General features: G+C 43.6%; 1 protein-coding gene across 4 annotated transcripts in view; it reads left to right on the forward strand.

Annotated features, from left to right (window-relative positions):
* PHF21B (PHD finger protein 21B) overlaps positions 1 to 16154 on the forward strand; it is a gene marked incomplete at its 3' end in the record, with an annotated part of 166162 nt that extends 150008 nt beyond the window's left edge. For all 4 annotated transcript variants that reach the window (XM_084263996.1, XM_084263998.1, XM_084263997.1 and 1 more), the window contains 7 exons: positions 3641 to 3717; positions 6778 to 6832; positions 10457 to 10479; positions 11880 to 12038; positions 13058 to 13133; positions 14139 to 14242; positions 15930 to 16154. In XM_084263996.1, the coding sequence (XP_084120122.1) occupies positions 3641 to 3717; positions 6778 to 6832; positions 10457 to 10479; positions 11880 to 12038; positions 13058 to 13133; positions 14139 to 14242; positions 15930 to 16154 (719 nt within the window). The remainder of the gene's footprint in view (positions 1 to 3640; positions 3718 to 6777; positions 6833 to 10456; positions 10480 to 11879; positions 12039 to 13057; positions 13134 to 14138; positions 14243 to 15929) is intronic.
* Between the last annotated feature and the right edge of the window lie 1826 nt (positions 16155 to 17980).

A 17980-nucleotide genomic window follows, 5' to 3' on the forward strand; every position in this document is an offset into this window, starting at 1 on the left:
CGAGATTGGGTCATTAAATGCTTATTCAACTCAATATCATTCATTCACAGCGTTACGGCTTTTCTTCATTTTGTTCGTTAATTTTGTGGTGAAGGTGCTGCAAGCCACTTCTGTACGGATTTCTCTATCAGTCTAGCAGCCTTTCCACCTGATGTCCAGAGGAGCATCTTTCCCCTTACTGGGAAAAGAGCTCTGTTCTGCACAGCCCAAGGGTGAGGCATCTTTTGAGGCCTTTTCCTGTAAATGAATGCAGATGTTTCCACTGACTGACACTCTGCAAGGTGCAGCTTTCACTGAGGGTGAACTGTCATTACGGGCCTCGTAGAATGACCGTACAGAGTGTTTATCAATGGAGGCAGCAGCCCATTGAAGTTTTGCCTCCTACATAAAGCTGTCTTCAAATGTATTCATCTATGTGAAAGGTATTACAGTTCAGAGGGTTTAGGGTTTTTTTTCTGCATGGGTTCTATTTTTTAAATTAATAAACTAAGGAATAAGATAGCCCAGTTCTGTGACACCGTGAATGGTTGTAACATATTAAATCTCTTTCTCTAGGCCTTTAGAATACCTTTCAGTGTTACCACAGTGAAACAAAACAAACAACCAGAAAGTAGGTAGAAAGAAAACTTCAAAACAATTCTTTAGTTCTAAAAATGCGTAATTTGTTTTACTGTAGTGTAGCGACATGTGATTATTTGCAGATAGACTCTTACATGTACACACTTCTTATACCTCAAACACAGGTATCTTTTGTTCACAGTTTCCATAAATAAAGTGCTGATACTGTGCTCTCCCTCCCCAATGGCTGCATAGGGTGGAGTACATACAGAGCCCATTTCAGTTCATTACTCTCTCTCTGTCTTTATTTCCATCTATTCCCACTGCTATTACTTTCCCCCCCCAGCCAGCTTTTATGTCTCTGCTGTAGCAATGCCTCTTCCAAAGCTGTGTTCCAGGTAACTACTACATGTGTGATTCAAACTCCATCAAAAATTTCTGTTGCCTTGGTGAGTGCATGTGCCAAAGAAATTCTTAAACCTTGGACCCAAAAGGGCAGAGAGCTACAGATCCATCACAGTCCTCTTGTGAAGGCATTTGGCCCAGTTATGAACACAGAAAGCTCTGCTGTGTCAAATTCTTTGTTTCTTTTTCTGGGTTGGTGAAAAATCACCATCTTACATCCCTGTGACCACTTTTAAAAGACTTAATCCCAGGCTGCCCGAACTCCAGCATTCTCTCTACGCTGCCACAAGGGTGCTGAGATGCTACAAGCTCTGGATTCACTGACCACAAAGCATGTGTTGCTGCTGGTTGCTGCAAGGACCATGGCTTCAGCTCACCCTGTTGAGAACAAAGTAAAGAGTCAGTAGAGGTCTGCTTCCTCTGTTTTCTTGCCAGCATCAAGGCACATGGTTCCTCTGTTGTGACATCTCTGGCACCTTCTGGCCTTGAGAGCATTCCCTGTATACTCACTGGCGCTGACATCAAGAACAACCATCTCTCTTCTGTTGGCTCTATGGCAGGATACTGGATCCATGTCTAGCACTTACCCTGCTGCTGAGGCCTGATTCCCTTTAGAAGATGCCAAAGGCTCTGGAAGCTTCAGGATGGAGATTTCAACCTAGCCAGATGAACAGTTCACAGGAAGTATTTTCACAGTGGGACAAAACTATTGCCCAAACAAGATCCTCTGGTGTGGAGTCTGCATAGCACCAAGGATGTTAACAAGATACAGCCATGGTGTTTATCGCACATCTCGGCGCAGTCTCGGATCACACATTTCTTGGTAGTGAGATTCTGTATAGCTCCCCCAAGTCACATGGCAGCATATGTCTAGCTCATGTCAGACTGCGAATACAGACCTGTCTGCACTCTTTGAATTGCCCTAGAAGACACCTTCTGAGTGTGAGAGGTGACATGTTCCCGTGCCAGTGGGAAACCCAGCCAGAATATGCAAGCAGTTGCTCTTCTGTTTTTCTTGTCTATCCAGTTTCCTTCTGATACATCTGTCACTCCAAGAGTGGTGGCTTAGCCAATAGTCCTTCATGAACGAAAAGTTCCAAATCAATACCTTGTAGCTGAGGACAGTAGAAAATCCATGCAGACTGTTGGCCTCATCTCTAGGGACATGAGACATGACTGACAACACTAATGCTGTTTACTGTAGCAACACTTTAAAGTGGTACGTGGCCTCTTTTACTCTGTGGGGAAGTGATCAGCATTTGGAAAGGCTGCCTGGAAAACAGAACTGTATGTTGGGAATCCTATTCCCATGTATCATGACTTGAAAGCTGGACGGCCTCTTATTGTGGAATTGCAAATGGGAGTCGATGCTCAATATCTTAAAGGCCATTTTCTGGCCCTGAGGATGTTCTGGGATAGACCTCCCTAGCTCAAACACTGACAAAAGATGCTGGACCTTCTGCAGAACCAGATGGCGTCCTGCACTTCTGTTGGGTGTGCTCCTGGTCCTCTGGGCTGAAGGGCTGGTGCTCCTGCCAGTTGCTCTTGTTCCAAGAGACTGATTTACAGCAAGACAGAGAGAAGTACCACACTCATGAGGGGATTTAGACTTAACAAGGGTCTAAACTTTGACTTGGAATATTCACTTAAGAAACATTTTAGAACAGAGCATCAGCCCAGCTGTGCCCACTTCATGTCATGGGATGGATACTGGGTGGCTTTCCTTGCTAAAGTAGGTCTGCTCTTTACTTTATTATCAAAATAAAAATTAGGCTCCAAAATACACAGTTAGAATAACCTCACTGTTCTGAGCTGACTGGAGAGCCGGAAAAAGAAATTGCACGTGATGGAAATGAAATCCTAGCTCAGATAGAAGCAGCATTAAGTCTGCAGATTTCAGCGGGCCAGGGATCCGCTCACTCTTCCCCTGCGTGTCTTCAGAAGCACACACGTGACTGACTGTTGCCTCACCAAGCACTGTCCTGGGTAGGTGTTGTTAGCATTTAGTAGAAGGGAGGTCTCCTGTGTTTCACCCTCTTCCAACCAGGGCTGCAGTTCAGCGAGCCAGTCTTCTCACTGCTGTTTCCAGTGACACAAATACATGTGCAGCTCGTAAGAACGCTTTGCATGCTGAGGATCATGAAATGGCATGCTTTTGGATGGATAAATCATCACGCCCTAGTTAGAACTGAATCTAGTGGAGCCCATTCTGACCGTGCTTTTTCCAACCTCCGCGGAGGAAAAGTAATGTAAATTAAATTTAAAAGGCTCTGTGCTTTCATCTGATACAAATTACAAGGCTTAACTGCTTTAAATGCTTCGGTTTTGTTAACAGCAGACATTGATAGTATTTTGAAAGCTCTCTGTTGATGCTTGCTGAATATGTGTCTGAAGGGATCATAATAAAAATCTTGTAGGGCAGCAGAAGTCCGCCTTGGAGGAAGGAAAAAATAAAAAATGCCTGTGTTCTGAGTCTTACAAGGAAAAGCTTATTAGTGTCAAACCTTGAACTGCAGCAAATATCATTGCTGATGCAACCCAATTATACTTTAGAAACTGAAACTGAACACAAAACCCAAGGGGTTGAGGGTAAGAGCATCTTGCTTAACAAGTTAGATCTACATTTTTCCCTGGTGAATGAGAAACACACAATTCATGTTTCTTTCCATGGTTACAGAAATCCAGAGCAAGCGTCAGGAAAGAAAGAGAAGAAGCACAGCAAATCCAGCCTACAGTGGACTCTTGGAAACAGAGGTACTTTATCATTCACTTCTTTTTTTTACCCCAGTTCTATTTCATGTCAATAAAGGGTTTAAGTGCTTCTTATTACAAAAGCATATATGAATGCAGACCCACACGTTTACTTGTAAAGAGATATTGATGCGGAAAAGAACGACAAGATCTCGTCTCAGTAGCTAAGCAACAGGTTTTTCACCCCACCACATCACTTGCTTCAAACTAGAATTTGTCTGAGTTTTAATAAAGGCCAAAAAGACTAAATTAATATGGGACCTAATTACTCTTTTACCCGTGTAGACGGTCCCTTTATGTCAGAACCGAAGAACTGAAGCGATGAGTTATCCTCTAACTTGCCTTGCAATTTCTCTTTTCCTGTGTGCCAAATAATAAATGGGGAGCTTTGCTTTTTTTTTTTTTTTTATTAGTGACATTCATAAAAAGGGTGTGTTGGTTTAAGAATCAGTGTGCTCTGCAGGGGTTATGGAAGCCTGCATAATAAATATATTAATGCATAATTAAAAATAAAATGCTCTGGATAATCTTTGTTGTCTGTTACACTTATGCTATTATATTTATAGCAGTGGCAAGATTTGGTCCCATGTACTACTGAAGTGTAAACCTGGTGTAAAAGTAGCATATAAGTAGACTTAACTTTTTTTTCCTGAAATCGTTGTTTTCTTTGTTTCTGAACTGGCATATATGCATTTATTCAGCATATTAAAATTCCACCTTTAAAACTCCATCACAGTTTGGGGTTACTATTTGAACCTCCTACAGCAATGAAACTGATCTACAGCCAGCCCTCCATTTAAACAAAACTTCTCTCTGTTCTGAGTTCCTCAAGCCTAAAGAAAGTAATTTTTCTTTACTTAGGTACAAGTGATCCATAATTTTTGTTACGACAACGTTTCAGATTTATGTGTTGGCAGACAGCGGACAGATGAGGCTGAGAAGTAACCGACCGCAGTAGTCAAGCTTCTTAGTTGCTTGATTGTTCTGTATTTCTGAAAGTATTGGAGATTTTTATGCTCCAGAGCAGCTCTGGGCACTTCAGTTCCTCAGAACTCCTTAACTTTTTCTCTTGCAACCTCTTTAGAGCAAATACTGATGTCCATATGTCCGCATTTAACACAATAGGAACCTTAGCGTCACCAGCATTACATTTCTGGTGTCTTCTCTTAAACCTCTTTGTCCTGATGAGTTTATTAAGATACTTGCAGCAGAGTTTTGTGGCTGTAGTCTGATCTGTGTTTGTGAGAAACTCGATTATCTTGGAGCTGGGATGGAGGAGATGGTGGAGGAGGTCTTCAGCACCCCTAGTTCATACTTCTCATTATATCTATTCTCAAAAGCATATCCCAAAGTGAAAGACGGCATGGAGAAAGAAATGTCTGTGAAAGAGTCCTGTGGCTCATCAGCTGTGTCCTCATTAGGAGTTGTCATTAAGTACTGACCATGGGGAATGCTGTTCAAGTAAAATGGAGGCAGATGGTTTTTCTCTGATCAATTAGCTGCTCAGATTGATTTGCTAATCAGTGAGTTGAGGTATTTTGTGGCATTTCAGGCATTTTGGTGCAGTTTAATTTACGGTTAGTCTACTGAATGATCTTTAATTCATGATTGTTTAAATTGAAATTGCATATAAATTAAGACTTTTTTATTTGCCAATGCCCCTTGAAACGACAGGAGCTCAGCATCTGTAGTGGTGATGCTAACTTCCTTGATTACAACAATGTGATCACAGACTTATGTCTTCACTTGAATGTTGTGCTTTTCCTTTTCAAATTTGTTTGCTTCCTTTTTAAGAAACAAGATTTCAAGATATTATTCTATTTTCCTACCTTTGGTCGCTTTTTTTTCATATTTTTTTTCCCCCCATAGGAAAGGGTTAATTTTTTTGAGGGAAGAAACATCAATTCAAAATTCATTAACAGACTGTCAGGCACCTGTGTATAAGAGAACATTTTACTCACCACAGAATACATCATTTATTAGCAAAACCTCTCTAATTTTCCCCCAAGCAGCGTCTAACAACATCTAATGCAGGAAACTGGTGCTGTTTTCAGTCCTGCTGTACAACTATTGGATGGCTCAGAGAAACAATTAGGGCTTATATAGACTGTTAATAAAGCCCGGCTTGCTATTGACCACCAGCTTTTACCATCTAACAAGTTGGCAATGGGCTGCATTAAATCAGTTAAACATCTCAGTCGGGTTTCCAGGGGTCTGTTGTGTGCAAGTTCGAAAGTCTGTGGTGATCTCAGCGGGCTGAAATTGCTGCCAGCTCCTAGGGGTCGTGCACATCGACTCTGAAAATGAAAATATTTTGCTTAGACCCCCAATACATTGCTTGCAAACAAAATGTGTTCCTACCAACCGCAGGCAAACACCACAGAAGGTAGCGGCGTTACTTCTGCAGGTGGGAAGTCTGTCACCATTTCTATATGCGTAAATGAGGGCATCGGCTCACAGCGATGGTTCATTGCATCATTTTTCCCTTATGGACTTTGTTTATCTGCTAGGCTTGGACTTAACTGTTGCTTTTTGCCTTGCTCTCACCAACCTCTGGAACAGTTGGACTCAATGAGACAGGTTGTGGATGCCCCGTCCCTGGAAGTGTTCAAGGCCAGGTTGGATGGGGCCCTGGGCAACCTTGTGTAGATCCAGGCCTGGAGGTTGGTGGCCCTGCCTGTGGCAGGGGGGTTGGAACTGTATGGTCCTTGGGATCCCTTCCAACCCAGACATTCTATGATTCTATGATCTTAAAGGTCTTTTCCAACCTAGTCATTCTGTGGTTCCATGATATCCTGGAACTCAATCAATAAAATTAGCCGTTTGCATTTCTCTCTTGTTAATAGAACCTCAAACAGGTCTATGAAGAATGGTCAGAAGGGTACATAATGCAACTGTTTGACTCTCTGAGGGGTTAGCAGCAACTGCTCTTAAGTCCCAGAAATGGCTTCTGGATAGCTGGCTATGTAGGAGGGAAGCTCGTGGAGATTGTTAACGTGAAAAGGAAAAAGACAACCAGAGCACTTTTCAATGACACTGTGGTTGGTTTCTTTTCCCTTGTAGCGGAAACGCCTTGCATCAAATTATTTGAATAACCCCTTGTTCCTTTCAACGAGAGGTAAGCATATTTTAATATGAATATACTACTATTCTAATGAGATGTTAAATATTTATTAGTAGGATTTCACATGAATTACTGCTAGGGTACCACAGGGCGTTCCTTTGTGTAAGGTCCCTGCACTTTTTAGTGTGCAGTGAAAATAGATGATTTTCCCTGCAAAAACAATTGAAGGATAAGGCTAGAGGTCAGAATTGTGGAGAAACGGATCTGAAGTCTCTGCAATCAGTGGAAAATCCTACCTGTAGTACTTCAAGCACCACACAGTGAGAGGACTGATTGAAGAGGGCAGTGTTTTCAACACCAAGGGCTTAAAAATATATATTGAAAAATTGGGATTTAAGAAATAGTTACTATTCGGGGGTTTTAATTTGCTTCATCAGCTTTTTAAGAAACTGCTGCCCATTCTCAAAGGCTAAAAATTCACCATACTTTTTGCTTTAAAATCAGGGGCTGGAAAACTCATGCAATTTTTCCAACTCTGACTGCTGGAGCCATAAATCTAGATTTGTTGGCCTTGAGGATGCCTTCCAATCTTGTATTTACAAGAACCTGACCTGCTGAAACTTTCATGTTAAAAGCTTTGAGAATGAACAACTCGAGAGGCGTCATTTTGGGATGATTCACACCACACGTGAATGAGCTCATTCCAGGAAAAAACATGCAACATATAGAGAAGGCAAAGAGTTCAGAGGTGGGAGATGAAACAGAGAGAACATTGAGTACACTTGAATTCTTCAGATGAGGCCCATGCAGGATTTTAAGAGAGAAAGTGAGAAGCTTGAGTTGCATTTCAGAAGAGGAGAGAAAACCAGTAAAGAAATGTGGTTATGCCCTACCCCTCATGTTGTCTGCGTACCTTGGGCTCCATGTTGGTGCGTTAGAGGTGAGGGAAGACAGGCCTTTTTCTAAGCCAGATATTATTTCCCCATTAGAAGCATTTACAGGGGCAATTTCAATTAAGATGTGAAGTTTTGTCAGTTTTCCAGTGTTTGCTTGATATCCCTGTCAAGTGTCGGGCTCAGTGCTCGACATTCACCTTTCTGGCCCTGCCTTGAATTCCTGAGCCGCAGGATCACCGACTGAAATGCAGTGGTGCTTCTCTCTACCTTCCAAACTTCATGTGCTAGGTGCAGGCAGTTGGCCTACTTACCATATGCCTCTAATGCGTAGGGTCTCAGAGGACAAGAGAGGTTATTACACGGTAAACAGCTATGATGACATGTCTCTTAGCAGGAGCCCATGGTTGTGTGAGCCCCAGCAGAAACAACATTATTCCTGGCTTAGTTTTATCTTCAAAATTAAAATGATAATTTATTATTTGTCTTATCATAGCACTTGTTTTTCCCATGTAAACACTTGGGGAAAAGCAGGAGAGAATGGCAACGTTAGCAAGCTGTGCTGTTAGCCCCTGGATGGATTTCATTTAAGTCAGGGCTTGATATCTCTGCCCTTCTTTCTGCCACGTGTTTCCCATTTTATTTACAAGTAAGCAGGCAAAGGACAGAGCTGCAATGATGTGGCTGTCTCAGTGACACTCGGAGATCAGCACTCGCTCTCCTTAATTGTTAATTCCTCTTCGAGTCCTTTATCTTTGGTTTTCCCAGCATCCAGAATCGGCTCTGGGATTCTGCAAATTCTGACAATTATCTGCTGGACTTCATCATAGCAGGATTCCCCGCCTCAGTTGGGATTTACTAGCTTTGTGCACTGAGCAGTGTTGTGCTAGAAGAGGCTCTGTAAGCTCTGAACCAAAGGCAGATGCTTCCCCAGACAGCTTGGTAGTGCAGTGGAGTTCTTGTTGGCTTCAGTGCAGGGCTCACCACCCCTTCTCTTAGAAAACACTCATTTAAAAAAATGGTCTTTGGTTTAATTCTTCAGCAGCTGGAAGGCAGAAATGGACATGTTTTAAAATGTTTAAAACTTTATGGTAAAAGTGAGCTGAAAAGAGAAATAAGCAAACTAAAATAAACCCCACCCAAAGCCTGTCAAGTACAGGAAACAGCTGTCATTTCCAGAAATGCAGAAGAGAACAATTCTTGTAAATTTTCAGCAAAATGTCAATTAATCAGGATTCATTTATCTGAAAACGTCTTACCTGAAATGAGGTCATATCTCCTGACATGTATCATTTGGAGAAAAGACTCTTCAATTATCAAGCCCATGTTTATCTGAATAACATTTATATCCCCTGAGTAATCGCAGTGTCATACCGCGCTGTATCTTTCTGTATGTCCTTGTGTATATGAACTGACATCTACAGATTTTTTTTTTTAAAGTCAGTGATTATTTATGGAACTCATTGCCAAAGGATGCTACAGTTGTTGGGGAAAAAGGAGACTTTCTTCTTTATGGAGGAAGAAAATAAAAATCTACCTAAGGCTGTCAGATATAAAAATTACGATGCCAACTTCAGGTTGGGGTGGGCCATAGGCTGCTGGTGTCTGGCAGGTACTTCTGGAGTGGTAGAAACAGTTATTTTGTGCTTGCCTTGTTCTTGCACGCTTTGCAGGCTGGGCTCTGCAGCCTTTGGTCTACCTGGGGGGAAGCCGTTCCTTAGCGTTCTTCGCGTTCCTCTTTCTCACGTGTGCGTGGGGCGCGGGTGTGTCTGCGTCTTCACGCGTGTTACGCGTACGCCAGTGTGTAAGATGAACGCGTAGCAGCAGGAGGCAGCTCCCAGGTTGGTCTGCATGCGAGGGAACACACTGTGGCAGCTGTATGCCCATCTGCGATCACAGAGGGAGCTGGAGGAGGACAGAAGGACAGCAATATTGGCTTGGTGGTCTCTACTTTAACCCAAAGAAAGGCCTCTCTCTCCATCAGCTGTTTCTCACTGGAGCAGCATGCACCAGCCTCTGACAAACCAGCAGGGAGAAGTTACAACCCGCTGTGCGCTGTCCACAAAAGCTGGGAAAATTTTCTCGCTTTTTATTTTTGGAACAAAAGCGTGATGAATTTCACAAACAATTTTATGAAAGGCTTGGCCTGCGTTCCAGTGAGCTCTGATGGTTCTTCTTCCCATCGGGGCTGTGAACGCAATCACTCCAGGCTCGGTTCATCAAGAGGTCAGAGAAGCTTGGCGTTTTGGGTGGGAGCAGCTGGATGATGAAGTGGTGATGATAACGTAAAGCTCAGTCCCGCAAGTAGCTGACCGTTGTTGGCTGGGAATCAGCTGAAGGTTTAAACATGTGCTTAACGGTAAGTCAGTGGCACTGATTTCATTCTCCAAGTTAAGCGCCTGCTTAAGTGCCTTGCTGGTTCGGGGCCAGACTGTTCATCACCCAGCAGGCTGCAGTCCTTAAGAAGGGCTTCTTGTCTACTGGCATGTGGAGAGGAGCTTTCACGTGAACATTTTTGGAGGGGTAAAACAGAGCCTGCTTCTCATACCCAGACGTTTTGCCATCGGACCTTTGGACATGGGGTTCCCACAGTGTAATCTTTTAAATCTCGAGCGCTCATTTCACCGCTTGCTGCTGCCTTCTTTGCTGCCAGAGTTAATTCTGGCAGGGTCCTGATGTCCTGCATCACAGCTTGACTGAAATGACTGCCATAGCTGAGAACTAGCATTCACTGCAGCGATGTGTTTCTCACTAATCTGTTCTCTGCCCTTTTTTCACGTGCTAGCAAATGAGGATCCGTTCTGGAAGGTATGTGTAGCAAAAATCCTGTACTATCGGTGTCTTTCTCATCACTGTGTAATCCAGTGCTTGCTTCTGGTTGTTGCAGTCTCTATCAAAGTGCACAATTGCAGCATTCCCTTCGCATTTCATACTGCTTGTGTGAAACATTCCTCACTCAACTAAATCTTGGAGCCTCTAGGTAAGACTTTCAAAGAGGTGAACTCTTGGGCTTTCCTGTGCAAGGCTGGAGTTTAATCCCTTTGCAGAAGCCACTGATTGAGAAATTGCTGGTCCAGATTTGGGTGTTTAATGAAAAATTTTCAGAAAACTGAGTAACCATTTTAAGAAAAATGAGTAACCATTCTATTTTGTGTAGGCCAAATCTCTTTACGCTGAGTTTAAAATTAAGACTTTTTGAGCAGGTAACTTCTAAAGTTTGGAAATATTTTGGAAACTGATTTTTTTTTGACAGGACTGAGTGAGAATTCAAGATATAAGCCTGACTAAAACTATCACGAAACATTATAATTAATATCCCTAATGATGAAAATATGCTTTTGGAATTAACAAAAGTACAAAATTATTATTCCTGCTCTTGGAAAAGCACTAGGAAAATTTCAGGGGTTTTATAGTGATTCACAAGCCATGAGAATTTGAAAATCAGTATCTCCTTTATTAAAATGCACTTAATTATACAAAGAGTAATTAACGTTGCCACCAGATTAGCATAGCAATTTACTACATGACATTGTAACTTTGTTGATGAGTCTGAGTTCATCTTACATATTGCATCAGACAAAGTACTAATCAGTCCGGTTGGAGGAAGGTTGTCAGAGCGAATCTGAACAGAGAACAATTAGTGCCAGCGAGAACAGAGGGGCAGAGGAACCCTCCAGAGTTCTCAAAAGAGGGTACAGAGCAAAAAGTTGGGGTACTCGAGCACACTGTTTTCCTCGCTGCTCTTTGAGGCAGTGGGCTTTAAACATGGAACTGTGCTTTTTCCCAAAAAAAAACCTTTTCCTTGCTTCTTTCTTTCTGCTTTGGACTTTGAAGGACAGATGACCTGGGTATTGACTTTGACCCACGTTTCAAAACAGAATTGCACATGGTGATGCGTGTGTTGGAGCAACAAGGTCTCAGAACCAAGTGAAATAATTCCTACGTCAGAAGCTGCCTGTATTAGTCAACTCCCTCCTGTGTTTGATTAGTTGTTTTTTAATCTTTCTATCTGTTCCAATTTATGTAACCTGCTTCTGGCTCGTTGGTTTGTATCTGTTGCCATTACACACCATTACCTCTGACTCCTACAGCGGCCAGGGTGCTTTTGACTTGAATGAGCCCTCTGCTGCAATAGTGACTTTGAATGCTCTATGGAGAGAAGCTCTTGATGGGCTGTCTTTACCCAAGCCATCCTTCTTCTCTTGCAGAATGAGATCCACCACGATGAACACTGCACTGCTTGCAAGCGGGGCGTTAACTTGCAGCCCTGCGGCACGTGTCCCAGAGCATATCACCTCAACTGCTTGGACCCACCCCTCAAAACTGCCCCCAAGGGGGTTTGGGTCTGTCCAAAGTGCCAACAGAAGGTAAGCTACATGGACCGTAGTGTGCCAAGAGAAAAAAAGTGGGAGAAAGCTCAAATTTGGCTGCCATTTAACTAATCTAACCCGTGGTCACAGCTTAGGGGACTGCGTTAGCTACAGTGGCACCGAGAGGCTTCTAGTAGTTTGCAGCATTTGTTTCTGGTATCTTGATTGTCCTATGGTTAGAACGTACCCTGAGTGCCTTTGCTTCCCCATAATTACATCTGCTGAGATTTGTCCCTTTAAGCTGCCTCTTCATTTCCCTTTATTTCTCTTCTTTACAGTAAAGTCACCAGGATGTAGGGTTGCCAGCCAAGTAGTGTAAATCTTATAGATGAGGGAGACACTGTCAAAAAGAGACACTGTTCGCCAGTGGATCTGAATGCTGTGAGGAAGACACTTCCTTTTCTTTAAATCATGTTTATTGCACGTAGCTATCCATCATAGCCATGTCAGAAACGCTAATTTGTCTAGCTGCTGTTGAATAATGCTGATTGTGTGAACAGGGAAACGACTACTGAAACAGTACAGTGCCACTGAATTGTAGAGTGCAGGCTTGGATTTTGTGTCTCACACATTTAGCATTGAGATCACTGGTCTGTTCCCTGGAAAATGTCAGGGGGAAATTTTAGCATGTGGTTTCAGGGAGCAGAGTAGCCCGGGGTGAGATCTGAGCAGTCCTGTTTTCATATGGACTGGCAGCTTCTCCCATGCCCAGAAGACAACTCTCCTGACAGTGTGGAGGTCTGCTGGTCAGGGATCAGAATGTGTCTTCCAGCCACAGAGAGAGGAAACAGAGGATTTGGAAAGCCCCTGTTAGCACGGTTTGGCTGTGCAGTTCATAGGCCTGTGCAAAGGAGTAAGGCCCAAGGGAGATTGCTGCACACGTTATTTTCTCATTACTTTTCAGCTTGCAAAGTCTGAGAGAAGGACCCCAGATGTGGTCCTGGCAGAGCTGTGGGGCTGGAGTTGATGCCTGTCTTTGTGGAGTTCTAACTTTTTGTTGTTTCCCGGGCTTATAGGTGTTAAAGAAAGATGACAATGTGCCATGGACTGGAACTCTGGCTATTGTTCACTCCTATGTCACTCACAAAACAGGTAGGGATTGACACAGCTAACGACAAGGAATTCTTTGCTGGTGAGGGGCCGGTGATGCCATTTGAGTCCTTCGTGGCTCTAATGTCAGAGTGGTGGTGTAATGCAACCAGGTATCATGGCATCGTTAAGCAGAGGGCCACAAGGGGGTTGGACTACATGATCTCTTGAGGTCCCTTCCAACCCATACAATTCTGTGAAAGGCCTGTGGCTGGGAACAGCAGGTCACTTTCTCTTCCCTTGCCCTCACTTTGCTCCTTCACTATCTTCTGTCTTAAAGGAAGAAGGGGTTGATCTTTCTTCACTCTGTGGAGGAGGCTCTCATCAGAGTGCAGCCTTCCTGAGTGCGGGGCTGAAAACAGGATTTTGGGGCAGAATACTGTCAGGTTGGCAGGCAGGCAGACACAGTTGCACCTCGCAGAGCCATGCAGTGGGGCATGTAGTGTGATGCCAGACTAGTGTCTCAGATACTACAGTCATATCAGCTCCTAATTGTTTCATTATCATGTGATATCACAGTCATTAGTACCAGATGTCGTATGATATCTGTGTATTGACTGTTCCTCTTCTTTAGTTCCTTGTTGCACTCTTTCAGAGTGATGTTTGGGGCACTGGATTGTATTTTTAAGGCGCTTTGCCAAGGTCTGGTACTGTTACAATTGTGTCAGGGTCACTGAACTATTGCCATTCCAGGTGGCTGACCTGTTCTTAAAGGCCATTCACCTCTTTCTGGGAGACCTCCAGGACCACATGTAGCCTAAGGATTAATTCTAACTTGTCTCAAAGGTGCACTATAGCTCCTTGGGTTGTCCTGTGTTGTAGCCATTGACATAGACACAGGCATGCAGGCAGAAACTCCAGATTTATTTGTCTGGAACTGCTGACAAAAGGCTAATGAGACCCAAAGCTCACCACCCAAAACACGTGCTTCTGCTTTGTGTTGTCAAGCACAGCTTTGCCATACGTCCTTTTCTTAACTTCTGCATCCTTCATCTTATTGTTCCGCAGTCAAAGAAGAAGAGAAGCGAAAGTTATTAAAGAGGAGCAGTGAGCTGAAGAGTGAGCATAGACAGCTAGAAGAAAAAGATCGACTTCTCAACAATGCAGTGAAGGTAGGACACCTGACTGGGGACACAGTCTCCTGCAGAGATGCTTATAAAGAATTTATGCTTGAAAACTGGTTATTTTGTGGCTAGAAAATGGTTTACGCTCCCAAGCTACAGGTGTTCAGGTGTGAGTGTGTTTCTCTCTGAGGAAGAACACATGGAGTTTCTTTATGCAGAAAAGCAAGCTGCTTTGGCAGGCAGGAGGAGAAATCACCAGTGACTGAATGCCTTTTGCACGCAACCCCCTTTCCACAACACAGCTGTGCCTGCCTTCCATACAGAGCCACGCACATCGCTCATCTGTAGGGTGACTTTAAGGCAGTTCCGTTCTCCAGGTGAAAAGTTCAGTCACTAGTGTGTCCTCCAGTGGTAGCTGCTTGTTCATTAGCTCAAAATTCTTGGGATTAGATAGAAACAACCATCGTGACAGGTCTTAGAGGCTGAACGTTGTAACGTCCTCATGACCGAAAATGGATCCGCATTCCTTTTCGCCATGAGCTTGTTTCAAAGCTAGCTGTTGGCCAGAGATGTCTCCCACCCATACCGTGCTATGAGGACCAGTCTCTGGCAGTAATGAGTGGGCCGGCAGCGTAATTCCTACCCTTCATGGGTGAAAGAACTTATTTGGGGTTACCTTTCCTCAGGCCCTCTCCCAAGGGTTAGTCTCAATAAATATTTTAAACTTCCTTACGCTGGAAGAATCAAAGTGGCAGCTGCAGGAGTAACTGGTCACTAGTTGGTTTATCATGGCAGTTATCCAGAGGAGGCACGTTAAAATATTTATCACTTTTAAAATAGAGTGGAAGGAAAGCAATAACTTATGAGAAGGCAGCACAGTGGGGAACAGAAGCACACGCATGTGGGAAGAAGTGACTCTGGGGTACAGAATATCTTTAGTAGGTAGGAGAGCACGGTGGGATGAACTGTTTGGAAAAAGAAAAGCATTTGGTGATGCTGTCAGCTATCAGGTGTGTATCAGGACTGTCAAAATCACTAAGACTTCTACCTAAAGACCATCAGGTTCCTTGAGTGGGCTGTACTATCTTATTTAAATGGTAATGTCAGTCAATGATTATATTTATTGGAGATATATCCACTTGGAAGGAGAAAAACAATTACAGGTGTTCCAGGACAGAGCAATTTCATTTCTGTCATTTGCCATAACAGAGATTTACATTAAAGAGAAAACTCTCGTGCACAGCTCGGGTGGAATGGTATTATTCAGAAAACCAGAATGTGGTTTATCCTTCACCTGAGATATCACCTGGCTAAACCAACCTCTGCCCAGGTCCACGCAGGTGCTTTTCAAAGAACTTGACTTGAGGTTTCGGCACCTCCCTGTGTGGCTTCGGCACTTTCCAGTAACTCAGCTATTACAGTCCCGTCCCCAGTGATCTCTCTGAAGCACAGAAGGCATTTCTGCCAGGCTGTCTACAGGATTGGGGTTGGAAACACCCTCAGAATGTATTTGGGTTGGGATGAATATTGTTACTCAGACAGCTGCTGCAGCATACACGGCACTGGTGGTTACTCCATTCGTTAAGCTGTGGTTTTGCTGTCCCCAAAGGAGAATATACTTCATTTGAGCAGGACGTGCACTCAAGACACAAAAGGACGTTTGTAGAGATGTTTGACACCAATTTGAATGTATTCTTAGCCTTCCCTTCTCTCTCCCCTTCTCTTTATTTGACAGAAATGCTTAGAGCTAAAAACCAGCCTCTTGGCCCAGCAGAAAGGGACTCAGTCATCACTGGAACGTCTCAAAACCCTCATTAGACTGATACAAAACGAGCAGATGATTCAGGTTACCATGACGACCACCACCACCTCCTCCCTGCTAACCGTCCCCTGGATCAAACCCTCCTCTGCCTCCGCTGCCATGCACAAAGCCTTGCAGCAGTCACAGGGTAACAACTGACAGAGCCGGCTGCGAGGGAGCGGAGGAAACGGGGGGAACACCAAACTTTATACACACACGCGCGTGGAGGGGAGAGAGTAAACCGCGAGGAAGGAGGGGAAGGAACACAACCCCAGCTTTGATACGCGTAGGAACTTGCAGACCACCCAGTCCCGTTTGTAGGTCACTGTGGCAGCGGGTCCCCAGGGAGCGGGCTGCGCTGCGGTTTTGTATTTGCCGAGACCTTCAGTGCTTATGAGATTCTTTTCGTTATGTTGGCCTTAATGTATTTATGACTGAGGATGACCAGGGGAAGAATGGCCGATAGGAAGCGGGGTGTCCTTTTGTGGGGAGCGGGCGGGTTTTCCCGTTCTGCTCCCAAGGGGGGAAGTTTTCAATGCAAAGAGTTAGTGAGCTAGTAGAGAAGTAGTTGGGCTGAGAGCTATGTGTGGGAGGGGAACCGGTGAGGTGACAGAAACTGAACTACTTAGGACTCGACATGGATTCTTACCAGATTCTTACCAGAGGAACAAAGTTGGCCCCGTTGATTCAGGTGACCTGGAGATGGGGCCGTTTTGACCAGTGTCATGGACACTCACAGAGCCTTCAAAACAAAAGATCGATTTTTTTCAGTATTACTAGAGTTGAGAATTGCAGATATTTAAATAAAGAAACTGTATGAAGTTAGCGTTTCTAGTAAAATATTGAAGTATTTTCATGCTGATGCTTCTGTATATGCGTTCCGAAGTATTTAAAGAAGTATGACTGTAAAACTCCTTACTTTTTTGCAGGTCCTTTTTACTTATTTTGCTATCGGTGTATTTTTCTCATGGAGTTTTTGTGCAAGATTTAGCATCAACCATAATAGTGGCTATCTTTGGCAGGTTGGGTTTCTGTTTTTTTAAAGAGATTATTTTGGGGGGGTTTCTTTTTTCTTCATTTTGGATTCTTTTTTTGTTAAGGAAAAAAAAAAAGCAAATAACTATTCTGATTTTTTTTTTGTTTGTTTCTTGCCAGTACAGAGAATATGCCAAAAAGATAACTTTACATTTTTGTACTGCATTTTTATTGTTAAAAATATGTAACACGGGGTGGGTTTTTTTGGGTTTTTTTATTTACTCTCTTTCTTTTTTGTTTGCAGAAATATCTGCTGAAATGGTACAGGAAAAAAGAATTAAAAAACTGCCTCAAGGGGTTGTTTCTCATACTGGATAATATCAGGAGTTCTAGGGGAGGGACAGGCCGTGGAAAATTTCAAGTGTTTGTTGGGGTTTTTTTGGAAACTTGGTTCTTTTTTTAAGATTTTTGTTGGATTTTAGCACATTGGGGGAAGCGTTTAGCATTAGAAAACCTGAGAAAATCCCAGCGCGCCTGCTTGTTTCACTAGCTAGTCTTCCTGATACTGCAAGGGCCCGCCTGGCCCACCCGTAGGCCACAGGGCCTTCCCTCCCGCTGCGGCCTGCCTGGGAAGGTAGTGATGGGCACCCCGGTTTTTCTCATTGTCACACACACACATACAAACACACACACACATACAAACACACACACACACACACACACACACACACACACACACACCCCAGCTGCCATCGTCTCTGTCGTTTATGAGTTCTCCGTGGATTAGCACAACAGGTACTTAAGGAAAGCAAGAAGCCACCCGAGCAGGACACAAGGCTGGTCTCTCACATCAGCGTATCTCACATGGTGCCGAATCTCTTTTCTTTCTTGTTTGTTTTAAATAAGAAAAAAAAACCACACGAGGGACTGGCTTTTTCCGTCGCCCATCACTAGGCAGCACATGGTCCCTTCAACCATTTTCACAACTCCGGGAGAAACTGTGCAGTACT

The sequence above is a fragment of the Gallinula chloropus genome, assembly GCF_964237585.1.
Source record: "Gallinula chloropus genome assembly, chromosome: 1".
NCBI lineage: Eukaryota > Metazoa > Chordata > Aves > Gruiformes > Rallidae > Gallinula > Gallinula chloropus.